The sequence below is a fragment of the Schistocerca nitens genome, chromosome 8 (genome assembly GCF_023898315.1).
Source record: "Schistocerca nitens isolate TAMUIC-IGC-003100 chromosome 8, iqSchNite1.1, whole genome shotgun sequence".
Taxonomy (NCBI): Eukaryota; Metazoa; Arthropoda; class Insecta; order Orthoptera; family Acrididae; genus Schistocerca; species Schistocerca nitens.
In genome coordinates, this window is record NC_064621.1 from 610847499 (window position 1) to 610868296 (window position 20798).

Here is a 20798-nt window from a genome sequence, read left to right on the forward strand (position 1 = left end):
AGGAGACCCAGAAGTGTAAGTGTTAGATGCAAAAGAATGCCGTCACAGGTGATAGTATTAAAATCATAGTAGTTAAATGCTGAAACATTCACAACAAATTACCAGAGTTTGAAATGCTTCTGAAAACCAGTGAAGCTCACATGATAGCGGGTACAGAAAGCTGACTGAAACCTGAAATTTATAGTAGTGAGATTTTTGGGGAAAATTGAAGTGCATGACGAAAGTATAGGCTAGTGGGTAATGGCAATGGTGTATTTGTCACAGTAGACAAGAAACTCAAATCCACTGAAATAGAAACTGAAGTTGCATGTGAGACTGTTTGGACTAGACTCAGTATCAGGGGTGGGCATAAAGTGGTAATTTGATTGTTCTATCATTCACCAGACTCATCTCCTGATGTAACCAAAAAATTTAGAGAAAATATTAGTCCACTTGTACTTAATTTCCCCAGTCATACTGTAATCATCGGTGGAGACTTTAAATATCCAACAATCAATTAGGGAAATTACATTTTTGTTAGTGGTGGATATGACAAGACATCTGGTCTAACATCACTAAATGCCTTTTTGAAAACAACTTAGAACTGGCAGTTTTGAATCCCTCTCATGTTGGAAATGTACTACATGTAGATTTAATAGCAAAAAAAATGACAAGACCTTTTCACAATGTCCACATCGATACTGGTATCAGAGACCAGGAGACGATTGTGCCAACAATGCCAACAATAATTAACAAAGTACTAACAACTACTACAACAAACAAAAAGATGTATATGTTCAGTAAACTAGACAAAAAAGTGGTAGAGTCTTATCTCAGTGAGGGACTTGATACTCTGAGCACAGAACAGGACCATATGAACTAAGACTCAAGTTTTAAAGAAAAGTTGACCTTGCACTGCAGAGATATGTACCCAGTAGAACAGCTCATAATGAGAGGGACCCACCATGGTATACAGTAGCTGTAAAGAAACTTCTAAAGAAACAGAGGCTACTGCATAATAGGTGTAAAATAAAGTATAGGGCTGTAGACAGATACTAAATGAAATGTACTTGGCTGTCACGAGAGCAGTATGTGAAGCCTTCAGTAGCTACTGTTGCAGACTATTGTTAAATTGTCTCCGACTATACCCAAAGAAATTCTGGTTGTATGTAAAACCTGTTACTGGTCCCAATGTTAGTGTCCAGTCTCTTAAAAATGAAAGAATAACTGAAATTGAGGGCAGCAAAACAAAAGTTTAAATCAGGTTGCCCTCCATGGGGTGGGTGCACGCAACGACTGTGGTTGTATTGCGTTAGATAGAACAGCAATCACTCGTGAAATTAAGTTGCTTTAATATGACATTTATAGTCACAACGCAGAGCAGATTTCGACCTGTGTCAGGTCATTATCAATGCAGTGTGGAATTGTAGCAGTTGTTCGTGCTCAAGTGAATGCTTACACAGTTCAACCATGGTCTGATGGAATCCATATAACATTCTATACTAAACTTGCAGTTGAATTAGCTTGTCTTTTTAACTAAAATCTATTGGTTGAACTGTGTAAGCATTCACTTGAGCCCAAACAACTGCTACAATTCCGCACTGCATTGATAATGACCTGACACAGGTCGAAATCTGATCTGCGTTGTGACTATAAATGTCATATTAAAGCAACTTAATTCCACGACTGATTGCTGCTCTATCCAACCCAAAAGTTGAAATGATTAACTCCATTTTCAAAAGTTCTTTTACAAAAGAAAACTGAAGAGAATTGCCCCAGTTTTGTCATTGTAACCCTGAAAGGATGAATGAAATAAGTGTTAGTGTCAGTGGTGTTGAGGAACAGCTGAAACCATTAAAACTGACAAAGCTCCAGAGTCTGATGGAATCCATATCAGATTCTATACTAAACTTGTAGTTGATTTAGCCTGTCTTTTTAACTATAATCTATTGGAGATCCCTTGGGGGAAAAAAAGCGTGCCCAGTAGTTGAAAGAAAGAACAGGTCATGCTTGTTTACAGGAAGGGCAGTAGAAGTCATCCACAAAACTACTGTCCAGTATTCTTGACATTGTTTTGAACTGAAATATAATGAGCTATCTTAAGCAATATGACCTCCTCAATGCCAACCAGCACGGATTTCGAAAACATTGATCATGCGAGACCCAACTCACGCTTTTCTCAATGACGCATTGAAAGATTTGGATCAAGGCAGACAGGTAGATGCAGTATTTCTTGATTTTTGGAAAAGCATTTGACTCAGTACCACATCTACACGTATTTTCAAAAGTGTGATCATATGGCGTATCAGGTGAAATATGTGACTGGATTGAGGATTTCGTGGTAGGGAGGAAACAGCATGTTATCTTGGCTGACAGTCATCAACAGACGTAGAAGTAACTTCAGGTTTTCCCCAGGGAGGTGGGTTGGGACACGTGCTGTTCACATTGTATATTAATGACCTTGTGGAAAATGGGATTGGTAATGTCAGGTTTTTTCAGGTGGTGCTGTATTGTCTGGATGAAGCTGCATTAATATTAAGTAAGATCTTGATAACATTTCAAAGTAGTGCAAAGATTGGGAACTTGCTTTAAGTGGTCAGGAATGTAAAATGGTGCCTGTCAGAAAGTGAAAAAAATGTAGTATCTTAGGACTGTAATATCAAACCACTGCAGTTTTCAAATCGTCCAACTAATACATATACATGGGTGTAACACTTTGTAGGGATATAAAATTGAATGATCACATAGGCTCAGTTGTGGGTAAATCAGATGGAAAACTTAGATTTATTGGTAGAATACTGGGGAAAAACTATCAGCCTGCAAAAGAGATTGCTTATGAATCGCTCTTGCAAACCATTGTAGTATAGTGCTGAGGGAACGAGCCATGCCAATACGTGGCGTGCAGGTCACAGTAAATGGCACTGCTGTTGTGGGCAAATGTTTGCTTCTGCACGGTCACACATCCGCGTAGCACTGCGCCGGTATTCCTTTGCTGATGAGTACTCGGGTTGACACTTTGCCCCTCAACAGTGTGTCACTGTCCAGGCTCCGAACTGACTGCCAGTTGCTGGAGCTATACTTTGCCTTTGAGTCTGCGCTTCAAACCACAACACTTGCCACTGCCACTGGTGTTGCCTGTCGATCAGTGCCGTCTTGCCTCTTCGCCGGGATCGTCAGCTGCTGGACATCCGTCTGCTGTACCTGCACTTGGACCTGCGTCTCTATAGCCACGAGTTTGCAGCCTTGTGGTACAGTGCTGCCTGATTGCATACAGTACCTCCTGGCCCACCACCACTTCTGACAGTTGTTGACTTCGTCATAGTGGGCACCCATTAATCATGGTCAGGATGGACTTTGTGGTTGTGGACTTTTGTCCTTGAAGCTGAAGATTAGTAAACAAAGAGTTGTTATTGGAATGTGTGAATTCAATCACTGCCTGTTACACCACTCAATCAAGTTTATTATGCACAAATCCTGGATACACTTTTGTATTGGACTTGATCTTTAATTACATTGAGCAGTTCTCAACATTTTATGGTGGACCAAGTGTGCACACAATATTAGCCAATCTTATTGTTGTCAGTGTAATTTTTCAGCAGCACAGAGTTCACCAAGAACAAATTATGTACAAATAAATCACAGCAAGTAACAGTTCTTTTGAAAATGAACAAAACAGGGAGCTTCTGTAGGTGGATACCTCTATGCCAATACAGCACTCTGGAAGTGGGCTGAAGAAAACCCACGTTAGTGCAGGAGAACACTGTTTGTGAGTTTGATGGGGAAGCAACCGTATATGAACCACACTCTCAGTGTACCCTTATGTTATCAGTTCCTTAACTGAAAACACAGCTGTCAGTTGAATTAGGCAGACAGCTAAATACATGTGGTAGCTAAACGACAACTGTAGGTAGAAATGTCCAAATCGTAGTCCAGAAAAAACCCCATAGTGCAGGGTCATCATTGTTATGTACGCTGGAGACCTTGCTGTAAACATCATCTGTTTGTGGCAAATGATGCTGTGATGGGACAGCAGCAGCCCTTAAATCTGCCACAGGCATTTTTGTACGTGACCTGACATTGGCAGATGTAGCCTTCCTTGCTGCACCTAACATCTCATTTTATTGATTGATGCATCAATATGTCCATCAAGATTGCAAGAATTGTGATTGGAAGAAGTGATTAATGTTTATAATTTTGTGATTTTCAATACTGTGGGTGGAGTTATGTATTTGAGACTGGCTGCTGTAGCTGGTGTGTGTGTGTGTGTGTGTGTGTGTGTGTGTGTGTGTGTGTTTGTGTTTGAGTAATTCTGCCTTTTTCTGAAAGTTGCTGATTTTGTGCCACACTTAAGTAAAAATGACATGTTCTGTGGATTATTATTTCAGAAAGTCCTTTCACCAGAGGATGGAATTTTTGTGATATTGTACTTATTTTGTTTCATTTTCGGTAACATCCCTTATGATTTTCTGTTTCACTTAATCTGCTAATTGTCTGTTATGTTACATGGCATTTTCTTTATATGATTATTTTTGTTAAGATTTTAAATGCTTTATAATTTTATTAGTTTTACTACTGGATTTCTAACGATTTTCTTCTTGAGGTAAACTTAATTTTTTATGGCACACATTGTTCTTCTTCTAGAGTTTATACCAGTTTTTCTTAGGTATATTTAAACTGGCTCTCACTGCTTTTAGGTGAAACAATATGTTTGTCAAATTTTGATTTGGAAAATTTATTTATGCTGCCATCTGCACATGAGTAGTTGTCAGTAACAGTTTTGCATTTGCAGTTACTGCTATTACTATATTCCACAGCTGCAGAACAAAGAACTTCAATGATAAGGGAGCTATTAATGGAAATTGTGTTCATGCTAGTTGCACATTTTAGATGGTAGAGTGTATATATGTCAATGGGAAAAACACTCCATTCATAAAGAATTTTCATTTTTAGGTGGAACACCACTGGGCATGTACAAAAAGCTTATAGAATATCACAAAGCTGGAAAAATATCCTTCAAATATGTGAAGACTTTCAACATGGATGAATATGTTGGTATGTAGATATTTGTTTGACATTTGCTCTTATTGGTCACATTAATCCCAAGAAGGCTGCATCTTTACGTGCATGGGTTTTATGATAGTTCAGACACTAGAACTGTTCTCGTCCTGTTTATATGTATAAATAGGTATTGTATTGCACAATTGCTAGCTTTCGGAATCAAGAACTCCAGTCTTTGTTGAAGAGAGAGAAGGGATGGTGGAAAACAGACCGTTGCAGCATAAGTATACAGAAATTGTCTACAAACAACCAAGAGTCAAGGGAGACTTACCCAGACAAGATGAAAGGAAGGAAAGGTCTTATTGTACTGAATAGGGTTGAAAATCTGGCAGAGAGGGTAATAGGCAAGCCTGAAATGAGATGACTCCCACCTGAGTCCATCGAGCTGCTTACCCTATCCATCCCATTTACTCAATCTTCCACATTTTCTCAAAGATCCACTAACCCAACCATCCTAGTTGTCACAAAGTTGCTGGCTCCAAAGCACCCAATGAAAGTGGCTTTGGTGCATCATTGTCTGCAACTAGTTGTTTAAAAACTTCCTGCTTGTTATAAAAAATATGTTTTGATAATCGAAAATGTAGATGAGGACTCATACCCAGTTCTCCTGCTTTTCACAAGAAAACACCTTAATAATCAATCTGCCTGATCTCACCTCCATGGTCAACTTAAACTTTCATGGTCACTGATATTTCTAACTGTGCTATCTGAACAACAGGACTAGGGGTACATGGTGAAAGGATTTGATGGACGGCTGCGACTTATCCTGCCACAAGGAATATTATAGCATTTTGGAGTTGAAAGAGACTATCAGGTTGACAGTTGCTTCACTTTTTTTATGAGAAATATTTGTTGTAATTGCTGTTTTTATTTTATGTTTTGTATGCCATATTTTAGGGTGCAGTCCATATCATTTTGTAAATCTTGGCTGTCTTTTGCTGACAGTCTCTTAGCTCCTGTTATCTTGACCATGTCAGTGTCAAATTTCTTGTCATACTTCTGGTGTTTCTGCCAAAACTTGATGTATGAATGTACTGGTACAGGTGGGGTGGTTACAGACAAGAAACAGTTTGTAGAATTTTAACATAGTTTGGATATATTCTCCAGTACAAATGAAAGTTGAGGCAACCTTCCCATTATGGGAGCTTCAAGGTGTAATGAAACAGATAAACACTCTCCAAGAGGCAGCAGAAAAAGCTGGATTACAAATTTTCTTTGAAAAAACAACACATGGCCAATGTGGAAGCGGCACAGAAATATGTGGAACCAAAGAATGGAAACATATTGAAAGTTTCAGAATTAAAGTACTTGGTAGAAATAATCCACCAGATCCTCTGGACAAAGCAGCAAACATAAACAAGACTATAAAAATGTAAATGGTATTCCACGTAACAAAGAACACATGCAATAAACAATTCTGATCTATTCATACTGAGGTATTCATGATGTGATTAAAAGCAGGTGTCTTTATGATCAAAATGCCTCACCATAAACACAGCCAAACAAATAAATAATTTCAAGAAGAAGAAAAGAAAGAAGAATAAGTTTAAAAAATTGGGGATAAAGTGTGGAAAAGGGATTTGGAAACTGAAAAGCAACAAGGAAATGTTTGAAAAAAAAAAAAAACTGAGAATATGATAGCTGCAATGAGAAAGCAGATGATTACATTTTATGACCACGTAAAAGGAACAGATAACAAGAAGCTAATAAAAAATATTCAACTTATTTGACAAAAATCCAGAAATTTTGTGGTTTATAGAAGTTAAGAAAGACCTACAGGTTTTGGGAATAACAAACAAAGACACAGAAAACAGACATGAATTCTGAGAAAAGGTACAGAAAGTCAAGAGTTTCCAGAAGAAAAAACAAAAAGAAGAGAGGTGGGACAAGGACAGAAGAAAGAAGAGAACAAAAGAAAAGAGTTAGTTAGATAGTTTCATGTTCCATGGATCATTTGTTCGATAAATAATAATGATGCAGAATGAGTCTTTTATAGTCACATCACAATTATTTTGTATACATGCCTACATGCTTATCATGTACAAGTTGTTGTTGTTGTTGTTGGTGGTGGTGGTGGTGTGTGTGTGTGTGTGTGTGTGTGTGTGTGTGTGTGTGTGTGTTCCTACACACCACCTTTTACACATTACAGTAATAGAAATTCTTGCACAGAATAGAAGGAGTTGTCAGTGAAGAATTGCTGAAAAGCCAAAAAAAGGGGAAGAATATGATGTCATGATCTTCTATTTCATGTGGTTTTGAGTTGCCCAAATTTGAATAATAATAATAATAATGATCCTGTTTACAATACATTACTAGTTTCCCTGTTTCTAACAGAACTTTCCAATTCTAGAATCTGGATATAGAGATAATTTGTAGGAAGAGTAACTAGTTAGGTATGATTCAATTTCTTTTTGAATTGTTTGGAATTCTCAGTTTCTTTATTTATGTTGGATGGCAGCTTGTTGAATATATTTGCACCAGAGTACATAACTCCATTCTGAGCCACAGGCAAAGAGATCAAGTCTGTATGAAATCTGTTCTTGTGTCTTGTGTTGTAATCTCGTAGATCAGAATTCAGCTCAGGTGAAAATGATTTTTGTTATCCACAACAAAAATCACTAAGTAGTGCATGTACTAAGAAGTGAGTCTAAGAATTCCAAAATTCCTAAGAGACCTCTTTGAGATGTGCAGTTATCTACAACAATATTCTTTCTGCTCACTTCTGCTGTATGAAAACTTTATTTACTTTAGGTGAAGTGTTCCAGAATGTAATTCCACGAGACAACAGCAAAAGAAAATATACAGAATAAGCTAAATGCTCTTTGTCTTTAGGTCAGCACAATGAGAGAGACTTCTAAGTATAAAATATGGTGAATTGAGATTGTTACTTATTTTATCTATGTCTTGACTTGGTTTTAACTTATTATCCAGTCACACCCCAAGAAATTTCGCACACAGTGTTTCATCCAATGTATGATCATGAATGTCTATTTCTGGAACTAGCAAATGTTTTTTGCTTGATTTAAAATGAATAATACGAATTGTTGTGAGATTAAGATCTAATTGCTTGCTGTAAGCCAGTTGTATGTCTGTTCACTTACCACTGAGATTTATTTGATGTAGTTGGGGTCGGGCTCCTTATAATGACTGTGTCATCAGGAAATTTTACAGTTTTTAAACTCCCCTTCAAATTCATGTGGAGGTCATTTACTGAGATTAAGAAACAATAGACCCTGTAGTGATTGCCATTCACAGTTTAATTTCATGTCTGCACCTCAGCTTTCTGTGTTTTATGTAAGACTCCATCTGTGCAAGGCGGATGCCATTATTAATTGGTCAAGTTGTGTACTACACAAGCAAAGGCTTTGGCAAGATCTCATTTATTGTTGCTGGTATGGTCTTCAGTCTGAAGACTGGTTTGATGCAGCTCTCCACACTGCTGTATCCTGTGCAAACTTCTTCATCTCCAAATAACTACTGCAAACTACATTCTTTTGAACGTACTCACTGCATTCATCTCTTGGTCTCCCTCTGCTAATTCCCTTCCCCACCCCCTCCTCACCACTTCCCTCCAATATTAAAGTAATGATCCCTTGATGTCTCAGGATGTGCCCTATCAACTGATCCCTTCTTTAATCAGTTTTTGTCACAAATTTATTTTCTCCCCAATTCTAGTCAGTACATCTTCATTAGTTACATGATCTACCCTCCTAATCTTCAGTATTCTTTTGTAGTACCACATTTCAAAAGCTTCTATTCTTTTCTTGTCTGAACTGTTTATCATCCACATTTCACTTTCATACAAGGCTACACTCTAGACAAGTACCTTTTGAAAAGACTTCCTAACCCTTAAATCTGTATTTGATGTTAACAAATTTCTTTTTGTCAGAAATGTTTTTCTTGCCATTCCTCTCTGCTTTGGCCATCAGTTATTTTACAGCCCACATAACAAAACTCATCTACTACTTTCAGTGTTTCATTTCGTAATAGAATTCCTTCAACATTGCCTGATTTAATTCGGCTGTGTTCTGTTACCCTTGTTTTGCCTTTGTTGACATTCATCTTATACCCTACTTTCAAGACATGGTCCATTCTGTTTAACTGCTCTTCCAGGTTCTTCGCTATCTTTGACAGAATTGCAACATCATCTGCAACCCCCAGTCTTTATTTCTGCTCCCTGACCTTTAATTCCTTCTCCAAATTTTTCTTTGGTTTTCTTTACTGCTTGCTCAATGTACAGAGTGAATAACATCGGGGGTGGGCTACAACTCTGTCTGAATCCCTTCTCAACCACTGCTTCATTTCCAGGCCCCTTGACTCTTACAATTGCCATCTGTTTTTGCTCCCTATATTTTACTCCTACTACTTTTGAATTTCAAAGAGAAAGTTGCAATCACTATTGTCAAAAGCTTTCACCAAATCTACAACAGATATAAATGTAAGTTTGCCTTTCCTTAACTTGTCTTTTAGGATAAGCTGTCAGGTCTGTACTGTTTCACACATTCCTACATTTACCCAGAATCCATACTGATCTTCCTTTAGGTCATCTTCTGCCAGTTTTTTTTCATTCTTCTTCTGTAAATAATATGAGTTAACATTTTTTCAGCCATGAATTAGCAGACTGGTAGTTCAATAATATTCACACCTGTCTTTGGTATTGGGGTTATTTATTTTCTGCTTGAAGTCTGAGAGTATATTGCCTGTCTCCCATATCGTTTTTATCCGGTGGAATAATTTTGACATGGTTGTTCTTCTGGATATTTAACAATTCTGTGGGACTGTCATCTGCCCCAGTAGTCTTATATTTACTTCCGTCTTTTAGTATGTTGTCAAACAATGGAAAATCCAGGATGGAATACAACAATTTCAGTATGTTGTGTACTTTTTTAGCTTCGCATCTGCCTTCTTATTTTCATCCACTTCCTCTTCCTTTTTATAATATTGTCTTCAAGCTTCTTTCCTTTTTGTAGCCTTTCTGTATATTCTCTCCACCTTCCAGCCTTCCATTCTTTCCTTAGTCCGAATCCGTCCATCCTGATTTAGGTTTTCCGTGATTTCCCTAAATCGCTCCAGGCAAATGCCGGGATGGTTCCTTTGAAAGGGCACAGCCGACTTCCTTCCCCGTCCTTCCCTAATCTGATGAGACCGATGACCTCGCTGTTTTGTCTCTTCCCCCAAACAATCCTATCCAATCCAATCTTTCCTTAGTACTTCCTTGCCATCTTAGTTCTTAAGATACATACAACTGTTTCTCTTAAATTTGCAGTACATGGTATCTATATTTCCCATAACCATGCATGCTGCTGCAGTTATGCATTTCTCCTCTTGCAGTTCCTTCTTTGCCATTTTTCACTATCTGTATACATTTTTAAAGATGTATATATTCCTTTTTGTCTGTTTCATCTGTTGAATTTCTTTTTGTATTTTCTTCTTTTGTTAGTTAAATACAGTATCTCATCTGATATCGAAGGATTTCTACTGGATTGTGTATTTTTGCCTAGTTGATCCTCTGCTTCAGTCACTGTTTCATCTTTCAGAACCACTCATTTATCCTCTATTGCAGGGCCAGCCATGGCATGCCAGATTTCATTGCGGGTAGGCCAGGGGCTGACCTCTCACTCAGCTTTGCTTGTTCCTTCTCAGAAGTACATGGAATAGTGCAACATTTCATTTAGCATTGCGGTGAAACGTTTTTCGGCTGGCACAACTCTCTGAATTTGGCAGAGTTGTGCTGTTTAACTTCTGCTGTTCGTTCGTAGTATGAAAATAAAGAGGCAGTCTAATGATCTATCATTGCAGTCATTTAAAATGGATGGGAATGACAGAAGTGAGGGATGAGAATTATGAGTTCGCATAAGTAACAGATATTGCATATTTGCTGTGAAGCATTATTACAATATCATGCAGGAAGAATTTAAAGATTAATTGTCAATGAAAGAGCAAAAACTGAAAATGATTGACAAAAAAGGATTCATTGTTCTGTACATAAAAAGGCACCTAGTGCTAAATTTGAAGGACTGGAGCATGTGAAGAAATGAGTGATACAAATAGTGAAATTTCTGAAGTCGCATGCATTATTCAATTGTCAGTTGCAAGCATTTTCGATGGAACTGAACAAAGAGTATGGAGACTTCATATATTACTGGAAAGTACGTTGGGGCCTGCCTGGAATGATTTTTCAATTTAAAACTTGCTATTATTTAATTTATGAAGGAAAAAGGAGTGCAGGAACAAAAATTAGAACATCTGGAATGGATCATAGACTTCACATTTTAAGTAGACTTGATTGTACACTGCCCACAATCAGACAGTGCAAATCATGTTGTAGAAGGGACATATTCTGACAAAGACAATTCACTTCCCTAAGTTCATTGGCATTAAAGAAAATGTGAGGTTTGAAGAATTCATTGTGGCCCTGAAAGAATTACAAGGATAGTCTTATAAAGATTTTGAGTACACTGTCAATCTTACATCTGTTTCCGTGTGTTTCAGTTGAAAGTGCCCCTGTGCATGTACTGATGTAACTGATTAACCTGCAAGGTAATACCAGTTTTAATGACAAATCTTTTTACATTAAAAATGTCCAGGCTATCTACATTGCTTTCCTCAGGTAGAGTTTACAAGTCTCTACAATGAGGTTGCAAAAGTGCTACATTTGTGTGAAAGACCTGTTGTAAGTTATGAAACTACATAAGTCATGATTATGTGGCAACTTGAGTGCAAAACTCTGTGAAATTCTCTGTGTCTGTCCTTATTTTGACACTTTTTACCAGATAAAAATTATATTATGTCTTCAGTGCATCAAACAATTAAATAATACTGAAAATTTGTTTTCTTTGTGACCTATGTTGTTGTGAAGTTGTTAAGAAATGTGGAACATAAAACCAAGTAGAATGCAGTGCAACTGGACTCTCATTTAAGTGAAACATGTTCCCAATTTTCTCCTCTTCCCCCTCTTCACACTCAGACAGCATGGCATGGTGTTTGGGGAGGGGGGGGGGGGGGGAAGGAATGTGAAGCGAGGCTGAACACTGTTGCACTCATGCCCCACACATGGACCTTGGCTGTCCCTGCTCTGTTGTATTCATTTTCATTGCTTCAGTAAGTACTTGTCCAGTGTTTCCTTCAAAACTCTCAATAACCTCTGCAACTTTTCAGCTAATTCAGGTCATTAATTTCTTTCCATTATGCAATTTATTCAGCTTTAATATGTGATTCCCTAGCAATAAATCATGGTCAAAGCCCACATCTGCCCCAGGAAATGTTTTACAGTTGCAAATCTAGTAATTTCCCAGACATCATAGTTTTTAAACTAATGCCTGCTTCTTATGCATGCAGTGTCTGCAGAAGTAAATCTAATGTGTTTGTATTCATTACTTTATTTGTGATTACAACATGTACTGCCCCTGTGAGGAAATAATTATTGAATTTTGTGGCCAGCTGCTTGAATTTGTCACCATTTCTGTCACCACTATTTCCTCATGACTCAGTTTCATTTGGCCGGCTATTTTCATTTCCTTGTTGTTTAATAATGTTCCAAACAGTTTTTACTTTATTCTTGACACATTTTATTTTTCGTGCATAGTGGTTGAGAATCACGTTTTACTGAATTAATGAAATTAATACTTGTTAATTAGTTTTGAAATTCCCTTATGCAAGGTGAAAGGAAATTGAAATTAGAGCCAGTCAAGGCTGGAAATGAGATTCCTGGATTGGAAGCAGCAGGATGTATTGACAAAACCTTTTTTTTTAATTTGTAACAAAAGCAATCACATTAGTACTTGCTCAGAATGAATAAGGAAAATACTTTCCACCAACACACAGCACTATCGGTAGAACACTCTTAGTGTTCAGCTGATTCTTTAAGTTAAAGTTTAAAATTTACATTCCAAATTTAAAATAAAGAAACTGAAACAAGCAATATAAAAAAAAAAAACTGACCTGGGTCATTGACAGGCACACACAAAAGAGAAAGAAAACTTGATAGTTTTCAGAACAAATCCTTTGTCGAGATAGAACGTGCGCACAAACGCATTCACATGTGTGCGTGCGTGCGCCCCCGCCCACCACACACACACACACACACACACACACACAGTGTCACAACATTGCTCATTGTGCTGATTGAACCTAGATTTCATGAAAGGAGATGCATACTTCACCAGTTCAGTGTTCATGTTGCTTTCTGGTACCTTCCTGTTTTTCATGTTTTGCAGCACATATTTTAATTCTGTCATTTCTATTTTGTGTACTGTTCATTCTTCCTCTTCTTCAGATGTTAAAACTTGTTCTTCTAAGTTTCCATTTGTTTTATACTCTTCTGCTGAGAGATTCTTATAGTCATCTAGCTGTTGTAAGTTACTTATCACGTCAGTTTCATATTATCTTTTGCATCTGGATTCCAGTACTTCATAAGTTTATATGCAAATTCTTATCTGTTGTGAATATTGTGTAATATTTGTGAAATGAATCTGTCCCATTTATCTTGTTTAATTGAACTGCAGAGTAACTTCATTCCTGTTGTTATGCTCCTGTATTCATCTTTACTTCCTGCTGTCTTCTTTTGTAGCCATTTAAGATACGCACAGTAACCGGGGCAGAGAGAGAGGGTAGTAATCAGTAATAGACTATTTTATTGGCATTCAGAAACCAGCCTTAACATTTACAGAGGTAAGAGCATACAGAGTAGCAGAACTAAATACAGATCACTGTATGCTAATGACAGTAGTAAACATTAAAGCCTGATGGATGAAAATAAAGTCTAATAAAAGTAATCACCAAAAGCAATGGAGAACTTAACATGCTCAAAGAAACCTCTATTAAAAAAATTATACAAGGACCATCTGAATAAATATAATGGTGAAAGGAGACAAACTATAACAGGAAAAGCTGCCTTAGAGGTTATTGGATACGGAAGTGAAAGCAAAAAAATTAAATAAGGGATGTAGGAGACTGAATAAAGAAAAGAAAAAAGTTGATTCATAATATGGAAGTTATTTGAAGCATGAAAAATCTCTCGGGAACTTCCCATTATTTATAATATTTCTCCATTATTTCCCACGATGTTATCTATTGGGTTATTTCCCATACTTCCATTCATGCCACCACCATTGATGATGACATTTGTTTTATATGAATGTGTGGTGTTGCCTTGCAGGCCAATGAAGCCACAATCTTCAGTGTCAATGAACTCAACCTCCAATAGGAATCTAAAATTATTGAACATAGTGGACATGGACAGCGATTGCTGGCAGCTGGTGCTAGGTGGGAATGTTGTTGGCCAGGGAGCATGCCGAGATAGTCCACACATTTGCAAAAAACACTGTGTCCAGGTGGCGCAGTGGTTAACACAACTGCCCAGTAAGTAGGAGATCTGGGGTTCAAGTACAAGTCCCACGCACATTTTCACTCATTGCCACTGATTCTGCACGGAGTCCTGATGCAAGTGATATCATTAATTCCTTTCCTTTCCTTTCCTTTCCTTTCCTTTCCTTTCCTTTCCTTTCCTTTCTCCCACCTCCCCCTTCAATTTACGTAAGTAATTGTTTTTTTTAATAGTATTTACTTTTACTTGCAGTGTTTCATTATAATTTTGTGTATCTTTTCTCTTCTTCCTTCTGAGGAGTAGGTGCACACTATAGGTAGATACACTCTTTCTACTTTAAATCTTACGTGTACTGTCTTTTCGTTCATGCCTGTGTCTGATTGTATCTTATTTTTCTGTTTTTCATTTATTTACTACTTTTGCTGAGTAGGATGTCGGTGTATGTAATGGAATATTCTCCTAGATGTTTAGATCCGTACAGTTCTTTTTTTTGTCTTGGTTATTAAAGCGATATCTATCTCTCTTTCACTCAGTATTCTTTGTAGATCCTCAGTCTTTTTTATTATTCTCCTTACATCTCATGTAACAAATTTAAGACAATATTGTATACCAAGTTCTTGTCCTCCTTCCATCTCTGGTGGTCATTGTTGTTAGCGATCTGAGGTTTTATTGTGAGGACTGCCAGAAGGTAAGTTGTCCCCTGTCAGGATTATATACAATTTGCATCGTAACCCCTCTGGTGGGACTGCCACCTCTATGCCTTCTGGTTTGCATGATTTTCTGGTAAGTTTTACTGTCGTGTCCTTTGAAGATACTTCTTCTCCATAAGGCAGTGGTTAAGGTATCCTTCGTCAGCTCCACTGATCCAAAGTCAATCTTCTCCTTTGTTACTGTCATCAAGGTCTGCACAAGAGACCCATTAACTGCCATTTTTCGAGGTTCCTTTAACGCCCTGACAGCTACCATAGCAATCTTAGGGCACACAGAGTCCCCACTGTACTTCACCCCTAAAGCCAGTCTTTTATTCTGTGCCTTTAGCCATCTCCTACAAGTTGGATGAAGGGGTTGTGCATGTGAGAGACTTTATTTTTAGCACTATGTGGTATTAATAAAGTTTGGCATGTACCACATCTATGAAGAGTTCCTCAACAAGAATTCAATGAAAGAGGATTTCAAGTAATATAATGTAATCAAGCATGTACTACATTTTCATGCATGCTATTTTCAGAAGATAGTGACAATCCCAGTCATCTAAGGCCAATGGAGCAGGTACAGGGAGCATTATGGAGAGTGCTCTCTTTGTGATTGTGGAACTCTGAAGCTATGTGCTGCAGATATTCTGATTCTGGCAACTGCAGTGCACCATTTGCACAGTCTCACAGGATGCTCACACATGTGTTTATCCTCTTTAACGCATCTTTTGGTAATGATGTAAGTCATTGGTGATCCACGTCATTGAAAGACTTACTGCAGTGGAAAACAAAAAACTGTCTTCTGTTGGAATATGCAGGTATTAGGTAGAATGACAAGACTGTTGACACTTGTATTCCGTGCATATCAGCAAGTCTTATTTGAATGCTAGTACTGTAGAGAGACTAGAAAGCTATTCAATTATTTTGCAATAGTACGAAGGTGGTTTAAAAAGTTCTCGGAATCACCACAAGAGGTCAGCACTAGCGCAACAAGTTGTTCACGTGATATTCATTGCACTGTTGCCTGTAAACACTTGCCAAGTCAGTGCTCTTGGAAGAGATCTGTGGTGGTGACATTGCTCTGTTGTTGTTCCCACGTAGTGATTTGTGAAGATGGAAAAAATCGAGATTCGAGCCGTGATTAAGTACTTTGTAAAGGAAGGTATGAAAGCAAAGGACATTCATGCAGATTTCCGGAATACACTAGGGGACTCTGCTCCTTCATATTTAACTGTTGCCAAGTGGAAAAATGACTTTAAATTTGGTCAGTAGAGCTTAGATGGTGATCCGTGCAGTGGTCGGCCAAGATGTGTCACTACTCCAGAAATCATTGCAAAGGTGCACAAAATGGTCACGGAGGATCATCGATTGAAAGTGCATGAAATTGCTTACACTTGCTAGATGTCATCTGAAAGGGTACATCACATCTTAAGTGAAGAATTAGAAATGAAAAAATTATCTGCAAGATGGATACCGCGATTCTTGACGCTGGATAAAAAACGCATGAGAATGGATATATTGGAACAATGTTTGGCCTGTTTTAGGAGAAGTGAACAAGATTTTTAGCACCAGTTTGTGACCACAGATGAAACTTGGGTGCACTACTATACCCCAGAGACAGACAACAGTCAAAGGTCAAAGCAGTGGAAACATGCTGATTCTCCGCCACCAAAGAAAGCAAAGACATTTCCTTTGGTGGAAAGGTCATGGCATCAGTGTTCTGGGATGCGAAGGGGATTCTGTTTGTAGATTATCTCCATACTGGGCAAACAATTACTGGAGAATACTATGCTAACCTCCTGGACAAATTGCAACAAAAGATAGGCCAAGTTTAGCAAGGACGAAAGGCATCTTCCATCAAGACAATGCGCACTCGCACACATGTGCTGTTGCCATGGCCAAACTGCATGGACTAAGGTATGAATTGTTGCCACACCTGCCTTATTCACCTGATATGACTCCGTCAGACTTCCATCTCTTCCCAAAACTGAAAATTTTTCTTGGTGGTCGAAGATTCCCTTCAAACAAAGAATTGATAGTCGGAGTTGACAACTGTTTTGCAGGCCTGGAGGAAACTTATTTTCGAGATGGGATCAAGGCACTGGAACATCATTGGACCACATTCATTAATCTACAAGGAGACTACATTGAAAAATAAAAAAAAAGTTTAAGTGATGTAAGTACTTTTTTTCTATTCCGAGAACTTTTCAAACGACTCTTGTGCTTTGCTAAACTGGTGAGTGCAGCAGACTGAGACATTTTAGCAGTGTTTAACTCACATTAGTTTCCATTGCAGGTCAAGAAGAACTCTTTATAAACAGAACTCAATCATTAATCTACCTTCCGTTTGTTTCTGTTCATCACACATTGATGAGCATATACACAAACATAGTAAAAGTGCAAATTTAGTACATATCTTTACATCAGTATTTTAAATAATATTCAGTTTCTAGACAAAAAGTCTGTATTTGTGAAACTTCCTTCTTTTATAATTTTACAGGTCTTCCAAGGGATCACCCTGAAAGCTACCATTTTTACATGTGGGACAATTTCTTTAAACACATTGACATTGATCCAAAGAATGTCCATATATTAGATGGAAATGCACCTGATTTAGTGAAGGAGTGTGAAGAGTATGAGAGGAAAATTACAGAAGCAGGAGGAGTGGAACTGTTTATTGGTGGTATTGGACCTGATGGACACATAGCATTCAATGAGCCAGGCTCATCATTAGTTTCAAGGACAAGAGTGAAGACTCTGGCTCAAGATACACTCGAGGCAAATGCCCGCTTCTTTGGCAATGATATATCCAAGGTGCCAAAACAGGCTCTCACAGTTGGTGTTGGTACTGTTATGGATTCTAAAGAGGTTTGTAGAGTCGGTATTTATTAATTTATTGCTGGTATGTTTATACTGAAGAGAGAGACAAGTTGTTTTCAGAAACTGAAGCATTTGATTTAATTATGACTGTGGATTTTAGATAAAAACTGTCCAATATTGTAGACACCCGTTTCTCATGAAACACCAAATTCAGATACATGCAAACCTAGAAGTGTTCTCATTAATCTTAGGTAAACATCCAGAAAACTGAAAATTTCAGTTAATGAAAAGAATGAAACAATTAATTGTCATGCAAAATCAACCATGGAATAATAACATTAATATTAAAAGGATAGATTGCTACTCACCATATAGAGCAGACTTGAGTTGCGGCAAAATAGGTGCTTGTCATACATTCAGAAAAAGTTAAATCCATAGAAAGAGACACCATATTGAATAGCATTTTCAACTGCCTGTATAGAGTATTTTTTCAGATAAAAACAAAGTAGCAGATACAAAGTTTCTCTTTTACATACACATTTTTAAAAAGGCATCAGTGTATTCACTTGGTAGTGGAGAACACATTTCAATCGAGTATATTCCTTTCCATTTGCTTAGAAAATATCTTGATAAACATATACACACTAGATTATTGATCACTGATTGGTGGTATATAGTTTCATAATATGTGACCTCCTGTTGAAGAAACTGGGAAACCAGGGCATTCTTTTCAGCCTTGCCATATAATATACAACTTTATAATGGTTTCTGGTTAGTATCTGATTTGGACTATTACACAGAAGTGAGCAAGTAACTGTGAAACAATTCAGATGAACTAGTTTCATTTTGCAAGTGTGAGCACTCCAGAGTCCAGACAGATTTGCATATCTGAGTCATTTCATTTGAGTACGAGCATTATAATTGAGGTACATATATCCAAATTCAGGTATGATCAACAGCATTGATAGGACATCAACATTTTGTGTGCTCGAGACAATCACAGTATTTATTTTAAAGTAATACAATAACTTAAGTAACCATTTAGAGTGCAATGCCACATTATAAAATAATGAATATTTCAATCTATACAATAAAATTAGTAGGGAAAAAAAGTTGTAGTACAAGCAATGGCTCTGCATGAAAGAGAAAGGTGGTATTTTGCTGTCCACCCAATTTACACAGTATCATGCCTACTTCCAATCCCTTGCCCAGTTTATGACCTAGGTGCAAGATCCGTCTGATGCACCCATCTAGTACATCCTACTCCAGTCTCATCACAGCCTTAGTTGTATTCTGTCCTATCAGAGGCAGAGCTACCTGTAAAAGCAGTCATGTCATATACCACATTGGCTGCAATATCTGTGCAGAATTTCGTATGACTGTAACCACCAGCCAGCTGACCACCACCCAGCTGTGACCAAGAACAGAGTTGGGCATCCTGTATTGGAACACACTATTGAAAATCATATTTTCAATTTCAGTGGTTGCTACATATTCCAGGTCATCTAGATCATTATTTTCAACACCAGCTTCCCTTAATTACATAGGTGGGAGTTGTCCTTGCAACGCATATTTCAATCTCATAGTCCTCCTGGTCGTGAATTCTGCTAGGACCTGCAACACAACTACCTACCCCTCACCCCCCCCCCCCACCCCCCACCCTCTCCACCGCCCCAGGACTGTAACTTCCTTCATCCTGCATCCACAGCCTTTTCCCTGCAGTCACTGCTTCCCCTTCTCTACTCCACTCCCAACTCATGCTCCACATCATCGTGTACTGTGCATAATCCCTTCTGCCAGCTGCAAGAACGAGCTCACTAGTGATGGTGCCTCATTCCCATGCTGCTCACCCATTGCACCTCCTTCCTACATTCTTATCTTTTGCTGACTTCCCTATTTCACCTCTCAAAGCTACTCTTCTGTTTTCTGTTGTATTCGTTACCCCCATTTCAGTCCAACTTTGCCTATTGCTGTCTCTGAAATTCCCAGTCCAATTTCAGTTTATCCAGGGTCCCATCGCCTTAATTTCCTACCTTCTTAAATGTTTTCAGTTTCCAGGTTTAACCAATAAATTGTGGTCAGAGTCAATATTTACCCTAGGAAATGTCTACATTTTAAAACTTGGTTTTGAAATCTCTGTATTGACATTATATAATCAATCTTAAACCTTCCAATGTCTCCAGGTCTCTTCAGTCTATACAGCCACCTTTCATGACTCTTAAACCAAATGTTACCAATAATTAATTCAGCTGTGTGCAAAATGCTACCAAATGGTAGCATTTCTCGTAGCATTTTTCCTTCTCATCCTTTTCTCACTACTAGTTCCTAATCACCCATTACAATTTTGGCCTCCCTAAACTTTCTGAATAATTACTTTTATCTTTTGGTGGATTCTTCCCTCAAATTATGATAACTCTGAGTAACACAAATGCTAGATAATCTAGTGAGCAACTTTTTTTTGCTTGTTAGCGACCATACTAAAACATCAAAACCAAGGAATAAACAACAAAACTGTTCATAAAATATGCAAATTCCTTGACACTAGAACACACTACTCTCACTTCCTTGTCTGCTGGTTTGCGACGAAATACTAATGTTGACATGATCCATCTTTCTTTTGCACCATGCGTAAGGGAGATGTCCACTAAATGTGATCTGTATACAATATGTGCTTTCAGGAGCTCTTCAACCCAGCTTGCGGTGCCAAGAGCTTGACTACTGGAAATCTACTCAGACGAGCTGCAGTGGGCTGGCCCGGCGTCATTCGGATGTGGTGCCTCTTAGAGTGTCTGTATCTCCCTGTGGTGATGAATTTGTGGATGAGCAATGAAAACTCTCGTATTATCTGATTGAATGACTCATCCTCATACGCTGTAATATTCATTCCCAATAACCTAAAAGTATTCAATCTGTCAGACATCCTG

The 20798-nt window shown here is 38.0% G+C and overlaps 1 protein-coding gene across 4 annotated transcripts in view; it reads left to right on the forward strand.

Annotated features, from left to right (window-relative positions):
• LOC126198851 (glucosamine-6-phosphate isomerase) overlaps positions 1–20798 on the forward strand; it is a 122648-nt gene that overhangs the window by 22751 nt on the left and 79099 nt on the right. For all 4 annotated transcript variants that reach the window (XM_049935438.1, XM_049935437.1, XM_049935440.1 and 1 more), the window contains exons 3-4: positions 4930–5031; positions 17555–17922. In XM_049935438.1, the coding sequence (XP_049791395.1) occupies positions 4930–5031; positions 17555–17922 (470 nt within the window). The remainder of the gene's footprint in view (positions 1–4929; positions 5032–17554; positions 17923–20798) is intronic.